At 43.4% G+C, this 18311-nt stretch overlaps 2 protein-coding genes and 1 pseudogene across 2 annotated transcripts; 2 read left to right on the top strand and 1 right to left on the bottom strand.

Moving 5' to 3' along the window:
- The first annotated feature begins 4184 nt into the window (after positions 1-4184).
- Positions 4185-7426, top strand: LOC116932417. The gene is made up of 4 exons (XM_045174472.1): positions 4185-4296; positions 4345-5088; positions 6823-6927; positions 7272-7426. Exons 1-4 carry the CDS (start codon positions 4185-4187, stop codon positions 7424-7426), a joined length of 1116 nt encoding a protein of 371 aa, XP_045030407.1.
- A 1678-nt stretch (positions 7427-9104) lies between these two features.
- On the bottom strand, positions 9105-12524 carry LOC116932419. The gene is given in 1 exon segment (XM_045174471.1): positions 9105-12524. A coding segment is annotated over 1 exon segment (3420 nt).
- Positions 12525-14566: 2042 nt separating this feature from the next.
- On the top strand, positions 14567-17897 carry LOC116931619 (annotated as a pseudogene).
- The last annotated feature ends 414 nt before the right edge of the window (positions 17898-18311 follow it).

Below are 18311 nucleotides of genomic sequence, written 5' to 3'. Positions count from 1 at the left end.
AAACGAATCGAAATTTAATTTTACTATCAAGACATTTTTAAATCAAAATTTTTGATACCTTAATCAGGTTACTAGTAGAACTACCAGAGCGATTATGAAATGAGTCGCAAATTTTGCACTTCGCTTTCGTTTCATCTCTACGGTCTTTTTCAAAGTATTTCCAAATAGGGCTTACATACGCCGAACTAGAGCCTTCAATGTTGTCTGCAACCTTTACATACAACATAGCTAACGAAAGAACTCGATTTTTTTTTAATCTTTGAACCTCAATATTCATCTCCTCCACCAAACCATCAAAATTGTCCAAATTCTCAGCGTCACTTTCAAATGTAGCCACGATGTTGAAGCACTAACGAAAACGCACTTATTCGACTATCAAACTCTCGTAAAATAGCAGACGCAAGTGAATTGACAAAATTAATAACAGATAAAAAGAGTGATGGAAAGAATGGATTGTTCATCATAATTATTTGGCGCCTTAATAAGAACAGTTATTATCGTATTTGATAGATGGCGCTGAAAGCCGAGTACGAGTATATTCACTCGATTTCTACTCGCTTTCCGAGTAGTACTCGGATCGTACTCGAGTACCGAGTATTTTGACGAGTAGACTCGACAACACTAGAGTTGATGTAGGCTTAACAATGCTGGGTTTCTTTGGAGACCTTTTCATTGACGATTTTCCCCTAACACCTGCTTTTCTAGTCCATTGACTTCCCAATTCTTCTTCACTTTCAACTTCCGTTTTAGACTCACCTGGCAAGTTCAATTTTTTTTTCTCTTTTCACGATGTCCTCTGCCTGTATTGAAAAATAATTTAAAATGGGAAGACCAGATTCCACTCGTGGAAGGTTACTCCTAGCTTCATCATATGTGCCTAAACGGCAACAAAATAAAAGTAATCAGCCCATTACTTTTCATTTAACATTGGAAAGTTAGTAAAATAAAAGTAATACAACGTACCAAAAGTTCCCAATATTTTGTAACATTGATGACTGTCCCATTGATTCACATCGGGTGGCATCCCACCCTTTAAAAGTTGGATTTTGTATGCAACCGAGTAAGATTTGTCTGGCAAATACAGAACATCGTTTTATATCCAATTTTCGGCAGCCACAAATATCCAGTTACCCTTTTCGGGTAACACTTTTGGAATTCCCACTATCAAATGTTACATTGAAAGGTTTTGTTCTCGTCGAGAGCAGACCTAGCGACCACGCTTCACAAACATTTATTTCCGTTTGAAAATGCTTGATGTCATCATGCTTTCAGTTGCCGTTTATACTGGATTGCAATAATACCACAAAAAAAGTTTTTTTTATATATAAAAAATGATGATATTTTTTTATTAACATTATCAAAATGTTTTTGCGCTCATCTTAAGCATCTGAAATTTTATTATTAGTTTAAATTATAGTTTACAACCTTGTTAGAATAATGAAATGCATCAAACTAGATTGCGTCTAATATTGAAACCACGAGAAAAGAAACAGAACGAAGTGAACATCATGAATCAGATTTACTTTACGTTACTTGGATTCTTTAAACAAAGGTAAATCGTGCTGCTTTATTGCTTTATTTAAAATGGAGTATTGAGCTCACACTCGTTTACTAACCTTTCATATTTGATTTTGTTCATTGCACCAGTTGTTGCTTGTAAAGACCATTCGTGTGAATCGTATCTCTTCAGTGTTGCAGCTTATTACCGTCCTTTATTTAAAATAAAGTTCTTGGTATTTTTTTGGCGATTTTCTATAGCCCGGTATAGCAATTTTTTTTTTCCTCTTGTAGGTTCTGTTCCTTCTGGAGTAACCAATCGCTATCAACAGTGTTTCACTAAGCCAAACCAATATTGGTGGGCACGTTCACCATTTGCTAATATAAGACCCACACATTATTTTAACATAAATATAGTTAATCCCTGAGGACTATAACAATTTTAGGGTGTGGGGTATAGGGGGTAGGGTAGTAGTAGATCTCAGAAGGTTTAATGTCCATTATGTATTTCCATATACGTTTCTTCCCTGAATGACCAATCGTCCCCAAATTTTGTACAAAATTCTGTCAAAAATTGATACGTGGTATAGTGGTTTTTCATTTGATTCTATTACAGTTTTAAAAAATTAATTTGCGTAATTGTTACCTAGCTGATTGCCGAATCCTAGGCAGTGAATTCGCTTTTGTTTGCGTAACCTTACAACTGTCAATGCATTGCAGTCAGTGCAGAAGGCTGTGTAACAGTCACTAAACAGTAAGTTTTTTCTTTAACAAAATGTTTTAAATAGTAGATTTTTATATATTTTTTTATATTGCAGTAGTAAACATGCTGCCAGAAAGGAGACTATGGAGAAGAAAGTTACACAGCGGCGACAAGTTACCTAATTTTTGATGCTATATCCACATGTATTATGGTGGTCATCTGAACAGGTATGTTCTCAAAGCCATTATTGTGCTGGTTCACCACCAAAAAAAGAATAAAAACTACAAAAAAAAACTAATTTGTTTTCTGTATCTTTGCTGGCCGATATCTTGGATTAGGGCAAGTATTTGCCATATGGCTCCTCTGTAAACACAAAAAAAAATCAATTTTTTAAGAATAAAAATATGAAAAAAAACCTTAACTTACGTTGTGGCAAATCCTGTGTTTGGCAACTTTGTCGACATGCCTAACTCTTTTCTTTTTTGATTTAAATTTTTTTTTTAGTATTCCCTCTGGATTGGGAAGTTCAGATGGGGGAGCTGGACCTGGAGCTGGACCTAGAGCTGGTGAAGATGGAGCTGGTCCTGGAGCTGGACCTGGAGCTGGTGAAGTTGGGGACGGTGAAGTTGGGGGCGAAAAAGCTTGGGACGGAGTAGTTAGGGACGGAAAAGCTGGGGACGGAGAAGTTGGGGAAGGAAAAGCTGGGGACGGAAAAGTTGGGGACGGAGAAGTAGGGGACGGAGAAATAAGTGGTGGTAAAGAAGATGAAGAAAAAGAAGAAGGAGAGGAAGAAACTGGACGAGGAATAGGAGAAAATTCTGGAGAAGGAGATGATGGAGTCGGAGAAAGTGAACTGGGAATGGGTGAAGAAGGATAGGGGGCAGAAGGCGAAGTTGGGGGCACAGCATTTTCATTAGCTCTACTTTAAACAAAAATAAGTATTAATTTTTAAATCTAAATATTATTAATTATCTATTATAACTTACCCTAATTCACGCTCTTTTTTCTTCCTATAATATTGCCTCACGAGTGAATGGCAATTACAATAGGAAGCTGGCAGCCATTGATTGTCCGAGTCTGACAATTTTGAAATTTAACAAAATACCAGACTCTAAACTTACCATCTTCACACACAAATTTCTTTTTTGAAAAACAGTTAGTAAATTTCAAAAAAATAAAAAATAAAAACAAACTTACCTGGAATCTAAAATTTCCTCCACTTCAAATTCAGGGTCGATATTTGCCGCCATTTCACCGTCAATGTGTGAGCTAGACTAATGAAAACAAGATTTAAAAAAACAAAAGCGTCCTGGTGGTGACGGTTAGAATCTGTCTGGGAGAGCCAATCAGATTGCCGGATAGGTGCTCCTTCACACAAACCGAGGGGGTGAGACGTCTTCCTGTAAATTGTAATTTTGTAAATTAGTTTTTATAGTTGAATGCCAATTACTCTCTAATTCAATACTAGTTTATTGGTCCAATAATTGACGCTTCTGCGAAAAAGCGTAATTTATTACGAAAGACTTGGCTGGTTATTACCGATTATTTTGATAACGGTGACGTCATGACACGTAAGTGTGAAAGAAGACAAGACGGAGAACGAAGCTAACACTATAAATTGATTGAAATTTATAAATCTTGGATCCAAAATCTGTTTATCTTTGGCCCACGTTACATGTCTATAGACAATTTTTTTCAAAAAAATTGCCTGAAGGACATTACCGAAGGAATCTTGTACTAGTCGTGCTTCCTCTGGATATATAGACAATGCTGTTATAAGTGAATCACTCTTAACTATACTGTCATTGCCAGCTGCAATGAATAAGCGAAAGGTTAAAGTGTTTGTAGGTACAAGACAGAGAGCCCGAAGACTAAGAAAAACTATTGATGAGCAATTAAATGAGAATGACGATGAGAGTGTACATAGTGATAATGAGGAACTGGTTAATTTTCCAATTGAAACTTTACAATGAAGACAATTACAATGAAATCATACTTGTTAGTGGAAGTGATCTTGCGAACCAAGATAAACTGTTTGACGGTGCACCAGTTGTTTTGGATACTGATGCTAATGTTTCTAACGAGTCTGAGTCAAGGTGATAATAGTTTTTTGTTTGACGATAACTCAAGCATTTGGGATCTAGAGCCAGAACAGGTTGCTGATAGTTTGAACGACTTAGACGTAGACGATGATCAGGATGATTTGACTGATTGGGATTTGAATCTTGAAGATGTAGACGAGGGTTTAAGTGTCATCGATAGGCAGCAATTATTCCGAAAAAGTATTGCCCATTGGGCTGTGGACACAAACGTTTCAAGGGACAGTGTCAATAAGCTTTTTGCTGTCTTTAGAACTGATCCTTCCCTGTCCTTTCTCCCAAAAAATTACAAGACACTGTTAGGAACTCCACGTAAAGTGAACACCGTCGAAGTTAGCCCCGGGCGATACTTTGAGTTTAATTTTCTTGATGGTATTACTAGTTTCTTAGACTTCTTAAATGCGTCTTTTGAATCTCGTGACGTCATTCTAAAAATCAAAATTGGATGTGATGGAATGCCTGCAAGAAAAAGTACGAATTCCCAATTTTGGCCAATTCTCGGACTTATTGTCATGGTAGGTGCTAAGCCATTTGAGATTGGTTTTTATCACGGACATTCAAAACCTGATCATTTAAATGATTATCTTAGACACTTTCACACTGAGATTACAAACTTAATTGAAAATGGTTTTCATTACAAAGAGAGTAACATCAGAATCGAGATAGCAGGTTTCTGTTGCGACGCGCCTGCCTTAGGTTTTATAAAATTTGTAAAATCTTGCAGGTCTTACTACTGCTGTATGAAGTGCGAAACCGAAGGAGAGTTTGTTTTCAACGGAAGTGGGAGAGGTGGGAGGGTGAAATTCTCAATAGTTGATACATTGCTACAAACGGACGACTCCTTTCGAAATCGTGATCAGATTTTTCATCATGTGGGATTATCAATTTTGGAAAGTCTTCCAATCGATATGATAGAGTGTTTTTTATCGATCCAATGCACCTTGTGTTTTTAGGATGCATGAAGAAATTACTTAATATTTGGGTAAACGAGAGAAAGAGGATGCGTACCAGAATTTCTTCCCAGCAAATTGCTGAAATATCTGGGTTGCTGGTTGCCATTGAAGAACTTATTCCCGTTGGAGCAGTAGGAACACCCGAACAAAGGAACTCTCGCGTTTCAAAGCCACTGAATTACGTTTATTACTTCTTTATGTTTTGCCTTTTGTGTTAAAGAATATGATACCTGACGAAGTATACTGTAAGGACGGGGAAAGAAAATAGTTTTCCTTACTTTTAATATTGAATATGGGGAATAGTTGTGTGTGATGATGATGAGTTTATTGTTGCACAAAGTTTTTGCCAAAGACCGAGATAACAGTTAACAAGACGAGTCCGATTAAAAGAGACTTACTGACGAAGACTGCAAATAGACTCGAAGATGAACGAAAAGCAACTGAAACATGACTGACACAAGACTGACACAAGACTCGCTGCTGATGAAGACTGCAGAAGACTGCAAAAGAGACTGACTGACAATCTAGAAAGGGTCAACATTTATACGAAGGAGCAAGGTCACTTAGGGTTAGGTGTCGCAAAGGGAATTAATATTTTGCGTGTAAATATAACACCTATGTGGAGAATTCACACGTTTGAAGGCCAGGTAGAAGGGATATTGAAGGCCGGAGCCATCGGTATGACCTATCGGCGGAAGAGGGGAAAAGGGTTGTAAGCGTGGGAAAGGAGAAAGGGATGTAAGGAACGCGGCTGACGGTTCCTTACAATACCAACATTTTATGTTGCTTCATGTTGCCATTAGAATTTTGTCGTGTGATCAGAGTGTAGGTAGTTGCCCGTGTTAAACGCGCACGACTCCAACCCGCTTATTCTGGTCTAACATATAAGCTATTTATTATACATTTATTTCGGTTAATAGCTAATAAAATTATCTATTTAGCGGTGAGATTGAAAAATGTTTCTGATTGCTGTTTATTCCGTCAAAGTAAAACCCAGCTATCTTTAAACATGGTGTTTCTTACATGTTAGCTTATGGAGCTAACACACAAGCCGCGAAGACAAGCTTGCGCCTTGTCTTCGGGCTGAATAGGAAATAATGTTAAAAGAAAAAAATGTGAACGAAGACCAGCTTCCCGTAATACTGCAGCAGCTTCAGGAGAAGGCTATCAATCACCAAAATCATCTTTCAACCTCAAACCTTCCGCTCGATCACGAGCGAAATCATTTAGAGGGGCTTTTTATGGCTCTGCAACGGTTTAAAAAGAATAGATGCGGAAGCTGTCACGGCTAAGGAACGCATGAAAATACGTGGAAACCTTCCCAAAACGAAAAAGGATGGAGATGTTTTAATTACTAAAATTAATCTGGCTCTTCCTCAAACTTTAACCGATTGTGGAAAAAGAGAAAAAAATAACGAACGGAAGGAAGGTGGCGATGAAATAAGAAAATGGGGCTTAGTCACTCAACAAGATTTTGACAGTGGTATATTTCCATGGCAATCATTGGGGGGTAAATATACTTTTCACACTAATATTTTATGAAGGTATTATTTAATTTCTCCATTTCAAGGTATGATTAAAGACGATTTTGAACTAATTGATGTATGGATGTTGTGGCAGTGCTATGAAGAAGAAATTCCGGAAACTGAAAAAGAGATGCATCAGTACATCGATGGTCTTACTACCAAAAAAAAACAATTTACAAAAGGAAATACTAGAACGAGAAGCAGGTTTGGAACAAAATGAAGCATGGAACGGAGCCAAATTTTTTTGTTCCGTCTGGTGAACGTATGCAAATAAAAACACAACGTATAATTTCATAGAATGTGTACTTATTTCCTTACTATCTGATGTAAAAAGCAAATGGCAGCTTTATGTTACCATCTACTACTTTGTCTTAAAGTATTGTGACGTACGTGGACTACTTATAAGACATTGCGCCTTTGATAAAATAATTTTCGCACGATTTTACATTACATGAAGTAATAGTTACAAATCGTAACTATACTTGTATACTAGGCAGACAGGATCAGCCGTCGAATGCTGCATTGCGCGATGCAGCAGATGAAGCCGAGAACCCCTTGAACCGTCCCAAAACCCGCCCCGAAAAAAAAATCCTTAAAGGGTTGCCTAGGGCTGTGGCCCGGACCAAATGTGTCAGGTTTTTTGCTTAAAGGGGGACTTTTTTTTTTAAAGGGTAGAAATTAACGGGTTTTTTCCTTGAAGGGTTTTGAACCGGGTTGACAATTGAGAATTACCAGAGGGATCGCGAAGCAATCCCGAAAGGTAATTAGAATTATACGAGAAATAACGATAGAGACCCTAAGGGTGTAGACGATGTATTGTATAGCTCTTTAAAGATTTTCTTTCTTCGCCCCCTGCATACGCCCCTTCTGATCAGATGCTTTTTTGCGCGAATGAATTGGGTAACCAAGAATGACAGATACACAAGTACATGAAGTTGCAGGAACCAGTAGGTGAAGAAAAAGAAAAAAACCAATAACACCGAATATAAACAACAATCAATCATAATTCGATTATACTGGGGTCAACAAAGGCAGCCTAATCGGCCTGAAACAGGAGTTTTCTTTGACGCCGGCTTGGCGGATGGGCAGGACGTAACTCAAAACAAGGAAAACAGTGCACAACACGCAACTTCTGAAAAGGCCAAAAAACTGGTGGTACCAGAAAAAAAGGCTGGAACAACAGAACAGAAAAAACTGAAATAGACTTAAATGAAGGATTTCATTCCTGCTTCCCATCTGAAACACGGTTGTTAACGGGGTCCCCGTTTCGCGGGGCGAGACTGAGACCTATAGACAATAATACATTTATATAGAAAAAATATTGAAGGCGCACCCTTTTTGTAACGATTTTGGGTGGGACGGGAGGGAACAGAGACCCTTAGGGTCTCTATCGTTATTTCTCGTATAATTCTAATTACCTTTCGGGATCGCTTCGCGATCCCTCTGGTAATTCTCAATTATACTTACGAAAGTAACTTACCTTCGACCCTAAGGGTGATTTTAAAGCAGGGTGCGCTTTATGTTTGAGGTGTAGGATCCAAAACAGCGGAAGCAAGTGACGGAATCGAGTTTCTTTTGTAGAATTTGTTGAACGTCGACTCTCTAGCCCAATTCCCCGTCTTAAGGATCGCATCTATAGAAATACCCACAGCCAAGGCTTTCGAAGCTGACGCCCCCCTTGTTGAGTGCGCCGAAAAGACAGACGTGTCTATTCCGGCCGCTGCGAGAGAAGAGCGTATCCATTCGCTCACGGTATTCGATGTAATGTTACGGTGCGGCTTGTTGCATGAAACAAAAAGAGAATTAATATTTGAATGGTTTCTATGCGGAGCCGTAGCGTCTACGTACGCCTTGATCGTTTCAACTGGGCAACAGCCGGGCTCCCGTAACGAAGGGATAAAAATTGACTGCAGCGGCCCGCTATGCTGGGCTTTCCTTGGTTTTAGTAGCGTGAAATTAACCCCGCTAGAAGAAAAAGTGACGGATTGAAAATTGATTGACGCGAGTTCGGATACGCGAAGAAGCGACGCTAAGGCCAGCAAGACTGCTGTCTTATGTGACAGTTTTGATAGTGGCAAGGAGCTGTTTTCGCCGAGAGATGCCATATATGATACGACAACATTGGGGTCCCACTACGAGTTGTATCTGGGTTTAGGTGGTATTATATTGAAACATCCGCTAAGGAGTCCCTTAACAAGTGGGTGTGAGCCAACCGGATGGCCCTCAAAATGCGGAAGTGTTTTCGACAGCATTGACCGATGCACATTGATTGTGCTGTATGATTTCCCTGCTCCATGTAAGTTGGCTAGAAACTCTAGCACAAAGGCTAGAGTGGTAGACAAGGGATCTTCACCCCGTTGATAACACCAAGTTGCCGAAGTTCTCCATGCTGATTCGTAAGTTGAAAGTGTTGATGCCCGGCTCCCGGCCACGAGAAGTTCGACCAGAGGCCTCGAAAAGCCTCTCCTTCTGAAATTTTGCCGGACAATTTCCAAGCGGCCAATTGAAGTGTGCCGGATTCCAGTAAGGGGTGCGGTTCGCCTTGAGGCGACATCAGTAGGTCGATGGACGGATGTAGGAGCCGCGGAGTCTCGCATACCATTTCCAACATAACCGGATACCAGGGCTGAGCCGGCCAAACTGGACAAATCATTATCACGTTAGCCTTTTCCCTTCTTATTTTCTCTAGACACTTCGGGATCATTGAGAAAGGTGGAAACACGTACCCCACGAAATCACCCCAATTTACTGAAAAGGCGTTAACGGCCATGGCCTCTGGTTGCGGTCGCCAAGAGACATATCGTGGTAATTGGGCGTTCCAGAACGATCCGAAAAAGTCGACGTCCATCGGCCAAATTTCTCTCAGATTACGGAAAACGTCTCTGTTCAAAACCCAATCACTGGCGTCGGGGCCAGAACGAGACTCTGCATCCGCCTCTATATTTAATGCGCCTGCCAGATGAACTGCCTCTATGGACAATTGCCGCTGTTCACAGAAATCTGTGATTAGCTTAGCTATAGAAGTAAGCTCAGCAGATCTGGTCCCACCCCCTTTATTAATGTAGCACACCGCCGTTGAATTATCCAGATACATTTTTACTGATAATCGATGTGAGGCCCCTACGAACGATTTTAGTGCAAAGAGAGCGCCCAAAAGCTCTAAGCAATTAATATGCAGCCCTAACTGCTCAACCGTCCATGGGCCCCGAGTTGCTACGCCATTACACACCGCCCCCCATCCGGAAAGCGACGCATCTGAACAGATTTCGATATCGGGACTTTTCGGGAAAAACACCTTCCCATTAGCTACCTCCAAATTTGATAACCACCACCTTAAGTCTGCTTCCGCCTCAGGCGAGAGGGCTCGTTTCGTATTGAGGTTACCACTTGCTCTTCTTGACTCGTTTAAATAAAAGCGCTGCATGCTTCTATAGTGGAATTGAGCATAGGGAATAGTCGGGATGGCCCACGTAAAATTTCCCAAGATAGACGCAATAGACCGCAGTGATACACATTTAGCCTCCAGTGCTTGCTCGCATAGTCTCTTTACTTCCTGAACTTTAATTGCGGGTAGCGAGAATGACATTTTGATAGAGTCGACTATCATTCCTAAATACTCCATTATTTGGGAGGGGGCAACGACGGATTTTTCCCAATTCACCAGAAAACCTAAACTCTGCAATAGATCCAATGTCGTCTTAAGATCGTTTCTAACCCCCCCTTCTGTACTGTTCAAAATGAGAATGTCGTCTAGGAAGATAACTAATCGGAGGCCTTGCTGCCTCAGGATAGCCGTTACGACCTTCAAAAGTTTAGTAAAAATTCTGGGGGCCGGGGAAAGTCCAAAGGCCATACAACCGAATTGATAAATACGCCCCCGCCAAGCAAAACGCAGGTACTTTTAGTGAGAATTATGCACGGGAACGGTCAGATAAGCGTCCTTGAGATCAAGCTTAACAAACCAATCCCCTTCCCTGACGAGAAACCGGACGGTCTCTAAGCTCTCCATCTTAAAGTGTTCGTACCTAATAAAATGGTTGACGGGCTTTAGATTGACGATGGGCCGAAATCCCCCCGTCTTCTTTAGGATACAGAAAAAAGAACAAACGAATCCTACCGAATCGTCCTCAACTGCCGTAATTGCCTTCTTGGCTAAAAGGCTTGCCACCTCGGCATCACAAACAGCTTGCATTTCTTCCGACATGACAACCTCACGCGGGAACATACGCTGAATTGGTTGAGAAATGAAACTAATTCTAAGGCCATTGGTTACTGTATCTAGCACCCAAGGGTCTCTGGTGACCGATCCCCACCGTTCAGAGAAAAGACTGAGTCTAGTACCTATCTCTCCGTTACAAAAAATTGGGGCAGCAGGGGATACAGAAACAAGAGAAATTGACGTTTCATACCTTCCTCTGGAGACGCCACGTCCGTGGCCACCTCTGCCTCTACCTCTGCCGCGGGCCGTCGGTTCAAAATCGTCCCCATAAACACGAGGGGCGGAACTGCCACTTGAATTTCCGTATCCGGCCATACGAATCGGGTTCCTTCTTCCGCGGGAAGCGGCAGCTGCCGCTTGATCGCGTCGTGCTAGAGTCTCATCTTGGCTGGCCTCCTTAAGCATGAGCTCCAAGAACTCACCAGTGAAAAAGTGCTCGCGGGCCTCCTTTCCCCTGGTAAAGACTGTCTCGTCTTTCAGCAGGTAATCTACTCTGGGGTCCGTAGCGTTGACGATTGCCTCTCTGCGCTTTCTGGAAATGTGAGCGTAGGCTCTTCCCCACTGCTGCAAAGCCGCTTGTAAGGAACGACGGGAACGAACACCTGCTGGTGTATCGTCCGCTACGGCTACCACCCTCGCATACAGATCGATGAGCGGTGGCCCGATGTCCATGATTTTAAGCTGAGTTTTAATCAGAGCTTCTTCCGACGAGTTTACTATCTTGAGCGTATTTTTCTCGCGCGCGCGACGGCTCATCCACCCGTCTAACTTCGGTGGCTTAAGCGTTAAATTCTCCTCTTCGAAAGCTAACGGAAATTCTTTCGATACTAGTTTCGATTGGTCCGTCGAGACACCAGCTGATAATAGCAAAGCGATCTCTTGAAACATCTCCTTGGACACGACAGGAGCTGGAAATAACGTTGCATCCTGAGCGTTTTCGGCCAACGGTGGTAAGGTAGGCTGCAACACAGTCGGCGGTTCCTCAGCAACGATCCCGTCTGTCTCACCTGTTGGTCTGCCTTCCGAGCCACTAGGACGCCACGAACGCCCTTGCTCGACCGTCTCATCCTCCTCGTACCGTCCTGCAGCTGGCCCTGGCCTATCTCCGTCGTAATCCGCATCTGTCTCGGCCATGTCATCCGGGACGTCGTAGCGGTCGTCGTAGCGGTCGCCGTAGTGTTCGTCGTAGCGATCGTCGTGTCGATCGTCGTAATACAATCGGTCATACTCGTAAGGATCAAACTGCGTGTCGTACTGGTGACCGTAGGCCTCATTCACATCGAAAAAAGGGGGTGGATCGTAAGCAACGCTATAATCTGGTCTACGTCTAGGGGATCTACTTCGAAAGACACTAGGGTCATGGCGGACCTGGCGATCACGCCATGCCCGCTCTCTAAACTCACGATCTCTAAACAATTGATCACGTCGTCGATCGTCCTCGTAAGGTACTTGTTCGTCAAAAAGGTAACGCGAATTTCTTAAATCACCACGTGGGCCTAGCCCCGAACGAGAGAAATTGCGTGACATGTCTAGACAAGAGCTAAAAAACGTCTGATCAGAAGGGGCGTTTGCAGATGGCGAAGAAAGAAAATCTTTAAAGAGCTATACAATACATCGTCTACACCCTTAGGGTCGAAGGTAAGTTACTTTCGTAAGTATAATTCAAAAAATTACCCGTCCCGCTTGACCCTTGGTTCAGAAAAAACAATCCGGGTCGGGTCATGGACCACGCAGTTATCGGGTCAAACGTACTTTTCTTTGCATTTTTCAAGGAATTTTTCAATAAATACACGCTATTTTTAAACTTCACAAACTGTTTTTGTTTATTACCTTAAACAACCATCATCACTTGATACAACTGTTAAGTTTTATAATCTGAGTTACCTTTACAAAAAACAAATTATTAATCAGAATCAGAATATTCCTCCATAAGTTTCAAATTAGCGTTTTTTTCAAAAATGGCTGAACGTCCATTTCTGCTATCATTCCTACTCTGCACCAGGATCGTAGACATATAAGAGCTTCGACGGATTCAGCTTTTATACTCATCCGGGCAATGCCAAAAACATCCTTGCCCACGCTGAAGGCCCTTTCACTACTTGCACTTGTCGCTGGAATGCTAAGAATTTCTTTAGCCATATGACCCAAGTGAGGCCATCGACAAGACCGGTTGGCCCAATACACTGCCCGGGGATCACAGTCTGTCGGTTCAGTTCTCTCACCCTCGTACTCCCCTATTTCATCTGTTTCAAGCCTCTCTGCTAACTTATTTTTTTGAGAGGACGTTGGCAATATAGCTGTGGTCGAATGCTGGTCGTTTACCAGTTGCTACTGGCGCAGTGACGTTTTTGCTACCGTTGCTTTTTTGCATCGCTTCAGTGTTCATGGATTGGATTTTGGAGTTTCAATTTCAATTGGAGTTTCTTTATAATTCTTCCAAACAAATTGTATCCTAAAATAAAAAATAGTCTGTCATCACTGAGATAAGGATAGTACCGATTCAATGTAACTCACGCTGGCATAACTCTGCTTGTGATGAGAAATTCGTCCAGAAGTTGAAAGGCATCTCGGGATTCTCCCCCACAATCCCAACCGTTGTCGATGAAATATTGCATCTTTAGCCTGGGATCCAGGAAAGTGGCCTCCATAACAATAGGGGATGCCTTGTCGTAATAGAGACAGTTTCTCTAAACCAGTGGCAGCTGCCGTTACAATCAAAGGCTGTTTGATCAATGTATGACGAGATTGTGAAAAATCTTCCAATATCATCAATAACCGATTGTACATCGGCACCACAAGCGATAAAATGGGGAATCCACTACCCTTGATGTACTTCGTGATAGTGGCAAACCCTTCCAAAAATTCAAGGACTTCACTTAAAATGTACCAGTCTTCATTTTCGATTTCATTTCTTCGGAGATCTGCGTCTTTTGCGATTTCATTGATGGCCCTTCTCAGTTTCACAGCACGTTTGACAAAGTAAAACGCTGAGCTCCATCGCGTTTTGCAATCCAGGATAGGGAGAAGATCGTTGGTAAAACAAGAACCTTCGGCGAAAACGATTTCTTCTTCTGGTAGCCGGAGAAATAGGACCCAGACAAATAGGACCCGGAGAAATAGGACCCAAAAAAAGGCCATGGAGAAATAGGACCCGGTGAAATAGGACCCCTTTTTCTGACTTTCTTTTAGGGTACTATTTCTCCGCTAGATGGGTCCTATTTCTCCCTCCTATCATTAATGGCTGCCTATGTTTCTACAGCAGCGTTGCTAAACTAATTTTTTTAAATATAAAGGTTTCGCGGGGTAGGTTAGGGTAGGTTAGGTTAGGTTAGGTTAGGTTAGGGTAATTCAGTTAATTGTATAGCGAAAGCCATTTCGCTAGACCCTAAGGGTGTAGACACGATTTATTTAGCTAAAGTTTAAAGACAAAGGAAGAAAAAAACAAAAGAGAATAGAATTTTCTTCCTTTCTTTCTCTCTCTCCCTCTTTTTTCTCCTTCCTCGCTCCTTCCCCTGTAGGCCTGGGCCGCTTACACCACTCACACATAATTTAGCTTTCTTGCAGTTAGGATGTCGGCTCAGGATAGTTACAATCGCGGGCCTCGTGGCCGCTCTTGGGATCCCAGAGCCCGAAATTCCTTTGCAAGTGACGGAAATTTTGTGAGAGAGCCTAGTGCGCGTGGTCGTGACCGAGAATACCGTGAAAGACTTTCGGTTTTCAATCAGGCTCAGGTGATGAGGGATCGGTCGCCGTTGCGGCGCACGGCAAGACAAGAAAATAGTGAACATTTTTACTCCCCACCACGCGACAGTTTTTTCCATCGGTCCTATGACCAGCGTGAATACGAGCCCTATGATCGCGAACGACCTAATTACGGTCTCGACTATCACCGTAGCGAAGGAACGTGGGGTGAGCATTACGGCATGGGTCGAGAAGAACGTCGTCGCGATTTTGAGCGTGAGCATGAGCGGCAACGCGAGTTTCATTGGCGTGAGGAGCTGCGAAGGCAGAACGAATGCCGACGCGTTTCAGAGCTGCAATTCGAGCTCGATTGGCAGCAGCGGCAGCAACGGGCTCAGCGTGAAACTGATCGTCGAGATGTCATGGATCAACGTGGATCAGACAGTCCGTATCGAGAGCGTCAGAGCGTGTCATGCGTGTCCCCCGATGTGAGCCGAGCACGGAGCGAGCAGGCAGGTATGGACGAGGATTTGCTGGGCGACGACGACCATATTAATCAAGAACGGAACCGTCCTTGGTTACCAGGTTCAACGGGCTCTCGCTCTACTGAGTCGTCGGGAGAAGTGGAGTTTTTGACAGCCAACGAGGACGCCCAACTCCCCATTATGGTACCACGGCCCATCAGTGACGAGCTGACGACCTTTATGTTGAAGCCCTTGTCGGGAGAAGAGTCAAAAGCGATCTCTAAACGCTTCCCTATGGTTTTTGAGGACCCAGATTTCGGTCTGAAACCACCAAAACTCGACGGTTACATGCAACGGCGAGCCAAAGACAAGGGAGCGTTAAAAGGGGTCAACTCTACGGAGGACGTTCTGATCACCACCCAGTTGAAGATCATGGACATTGCACCCCCATTAGTAGATCTGTTTGCTCGTTTCTCTGCTCCCGGCGGGGGAGAAACTGAAGAGCTTATTAAAGTCGCGGCGGAAGCGGCTCTACGGCAGTGGGGGCGAGCTTTCCTGCACGTAACAAAGTTGAGGAGACAGGGCGTTGTCAACGCTGTCGAACCCAAGTCTGAGTTTATTTTGTTAGACCCGGACGTTTTTGCGCCCGGAAGAGTGAGCCGGGGACGTGGACGCCCAGCTCAGGTCGGACGTGGTCGCGGCAGGCCACGAAACACGTTTACATAAGGACAAAGGTATTTAACTTTCCCTCTTGTTAAACTCCAGCATTTTGGGGTAGGGGGTCGTTTGCAATTCTTTGCGGGGAATTGGAAACAGATTACAGATGATCCTTGGGTTTTGGAAACGGTTTCCGAGGGGCTTAAAATAGATTTCATTTCAGAACCTACTCGAGGTGCTCTCCCATTACCCGTGGCTATGTCAAAGGAAATGGGGCAGGTTTGCGACGACGAAGTAGCTAGTTTGATCAGCAAGCGGGCGATAGTGGAAATTAAAGTTGGTTCAGAGGGCTGGGTTCATTCCATTTTCGCGGTGCCCAAAAAATCCAAAGGTAAATTCAGACCCATAATAAATTTAAAGCCCTTGAACAGGCATATCCAGTATGAACACTTCAAAATGGAGAATTTGGAAACGGTGCGTTTTCTGCTTCGTCAAGGTGACTGGATGGTCAAACTTGATTTTGAAGACGCATACCTGACGATACCCGTTCATCCGGCTTTCCGGAAGTACTTGCGTTTCTTATGGAGGGATCGCATCTTCGAGTTTTCGTGTCTGGCGTTTGGGCTTGCACCAGCACCCAGGGTCTTTACCAAGTTGCTGAAAGTAGTTATGGCGGTGCTGCGAAAGGAGGGCATTAGATTGGTGATTTATCTGGACGATATCCTCATCATGAACGCGTCCAGAAAAAACCTCGGTGCGGACATCAAAAGGATTGTTGCTCTGGTTCAGAGCTTGGGTTTTTTGGTGAACTGGACGAAGTCGGTTCTCAAACCCAGTCAGATTTTGGAGTACTTGGGGTTGATGGTTAACTCAAAACGAATGTCCTTTGCGCTACCGGCCGACAAAGTCGCTTCAGTTAGGATGATGTGCAGTAGAGCCCTGTCAGATAATAGCATTTCCCTCAGGAAAGTAGCGTCCATCCTTGGGAATTTCACCTGGGGGATCCCGTCAATCCCGTTCGCTCAATCCCATTATCGTAGTATGCAACGTTTTTATATTGAGCAAGCAAAACGTTCAAACTTTGATCTACGTTCGACTTGCGCCCTTTCACGGGAAGCAAGGAGTGACCTAGAATGGTGGGTTAAGAATTTGAGCACAACCAAGGATAAATTGTTCTTCCCTAAGACACCAGATCTAGAAATTTATTCGGACGCCTCACTATCGGGCTGGGGGGCGTGTTGTAATGGCGTAAAAACTCGGGGACCCTGGACCTTAGCGGACACGCGTAAACACAATAACGAGTTGGAGCTTACGGGGGCTTTTTACGCGATCCAATCGTACGCCGCACAATCGAAAGATGTAGCAATACGCATCTACTTGGACAATACGACGGTCGTTGCTTACATAAACAAGTGCGGGGGAACTAGATCCGTTGCACTCACGGTAGCCGCCAAAGCGCTAACGGATTGGTGCGAACTTCGCGGGGTGGCCGTCGAAGCAGTGCATCTTGCGGGAGAACTGAATGTGGTCGCAGACGAGGAATCACGGGCACAGGCGGATGCCAGCGATTGGAAAATGGACCCGTTAGTTTATGCGCAGATAAATCGGATCTGGCCGTCGCAGGTCGACCTCTTTTCCTCTCCATGGAACGCACAGTTACCACTTTTCGTCACGTGGAGACCTCAGCCGGGCGCTATGGCGACAAACCCTTTCGCGCTCAATTGGGGCGGGTTGTCGGGCTATGGGTTCCCCCCTTTCTGCCTAATTTTTGCGTGCCTCGAGAAAATCAGGCGTGAACGAGCCACCGTTGTTTTTTGTTTGCCCAGTGTGGACTGGCCAGCCCTGGTTCCCGCTTTAAATGGAGCTATCTTGCGACGTACCGTGACTCCTGCATCCGAGCCCGTCATTGCTTACCTCGGCGCTAGAAGAATCCCATCCGCTGTTGGAGTCCGGCGCGCTCCACTTGGCCGTCTGGAATCTATCCGACGCCCAAAGTTTGAAAAGCCTAGATCAACTATCTGAGGTCGCATCGAAACGGGAATCACACGAGGACGATCTCGTGAATGTCTTCTATTTATTCATATTTTTTAAAAAATAATCGGACAAAAAATCGTGCGACAAATAAAAAGGGATTTCCCGAGAATAGCAGGTAGCCGCTCGGCGATATCGAACCCGTCAAATCCCTAGAGAAGAACCTTTTTGACCCAAAAATTTCTTACAGCTTTTGGGCGCTTTTTCAAGATGCGCTTTTCTTACGCGTCTAACTAGGCCGCGAACTCACTACGAACGCGCTTCTTAACTAACGATCCCTTAACAAATACTTCCCGAAGGGCGATACACGAACGCGCATAACTTGTCCCTGAGTGTGAATATTGAAATACTTTAGTATTTCATCGAACGTTACGTTGCAAAAAAAATGCAACCGCTCGCAGACAGGGAATATAAACAAAGTGTTTCAATTGCCCTGCAATAGGGTCATCGTTACATTTAATTATTTAAAATTATTTAAGAG

Source organism: Daphnia magna, linkage group LG5 (assembly GCF_020631705.1).
Source record: "Daphnia magna isolate NIES linkage group LG5, ASM2063170v1.1, whole genome shotgun sequence".
Taxonomy (NCBI): Eukaryota; Metazoa; Arthropoda; class Branchiopoda; order Diplostraca; family Daphniidae; genus Daphnia; species Daphnia magna.
Note: the sequence above shows the minus strand (reverse complement) of the source record. Positions and strands in the feature narration are given on the sequence as shown.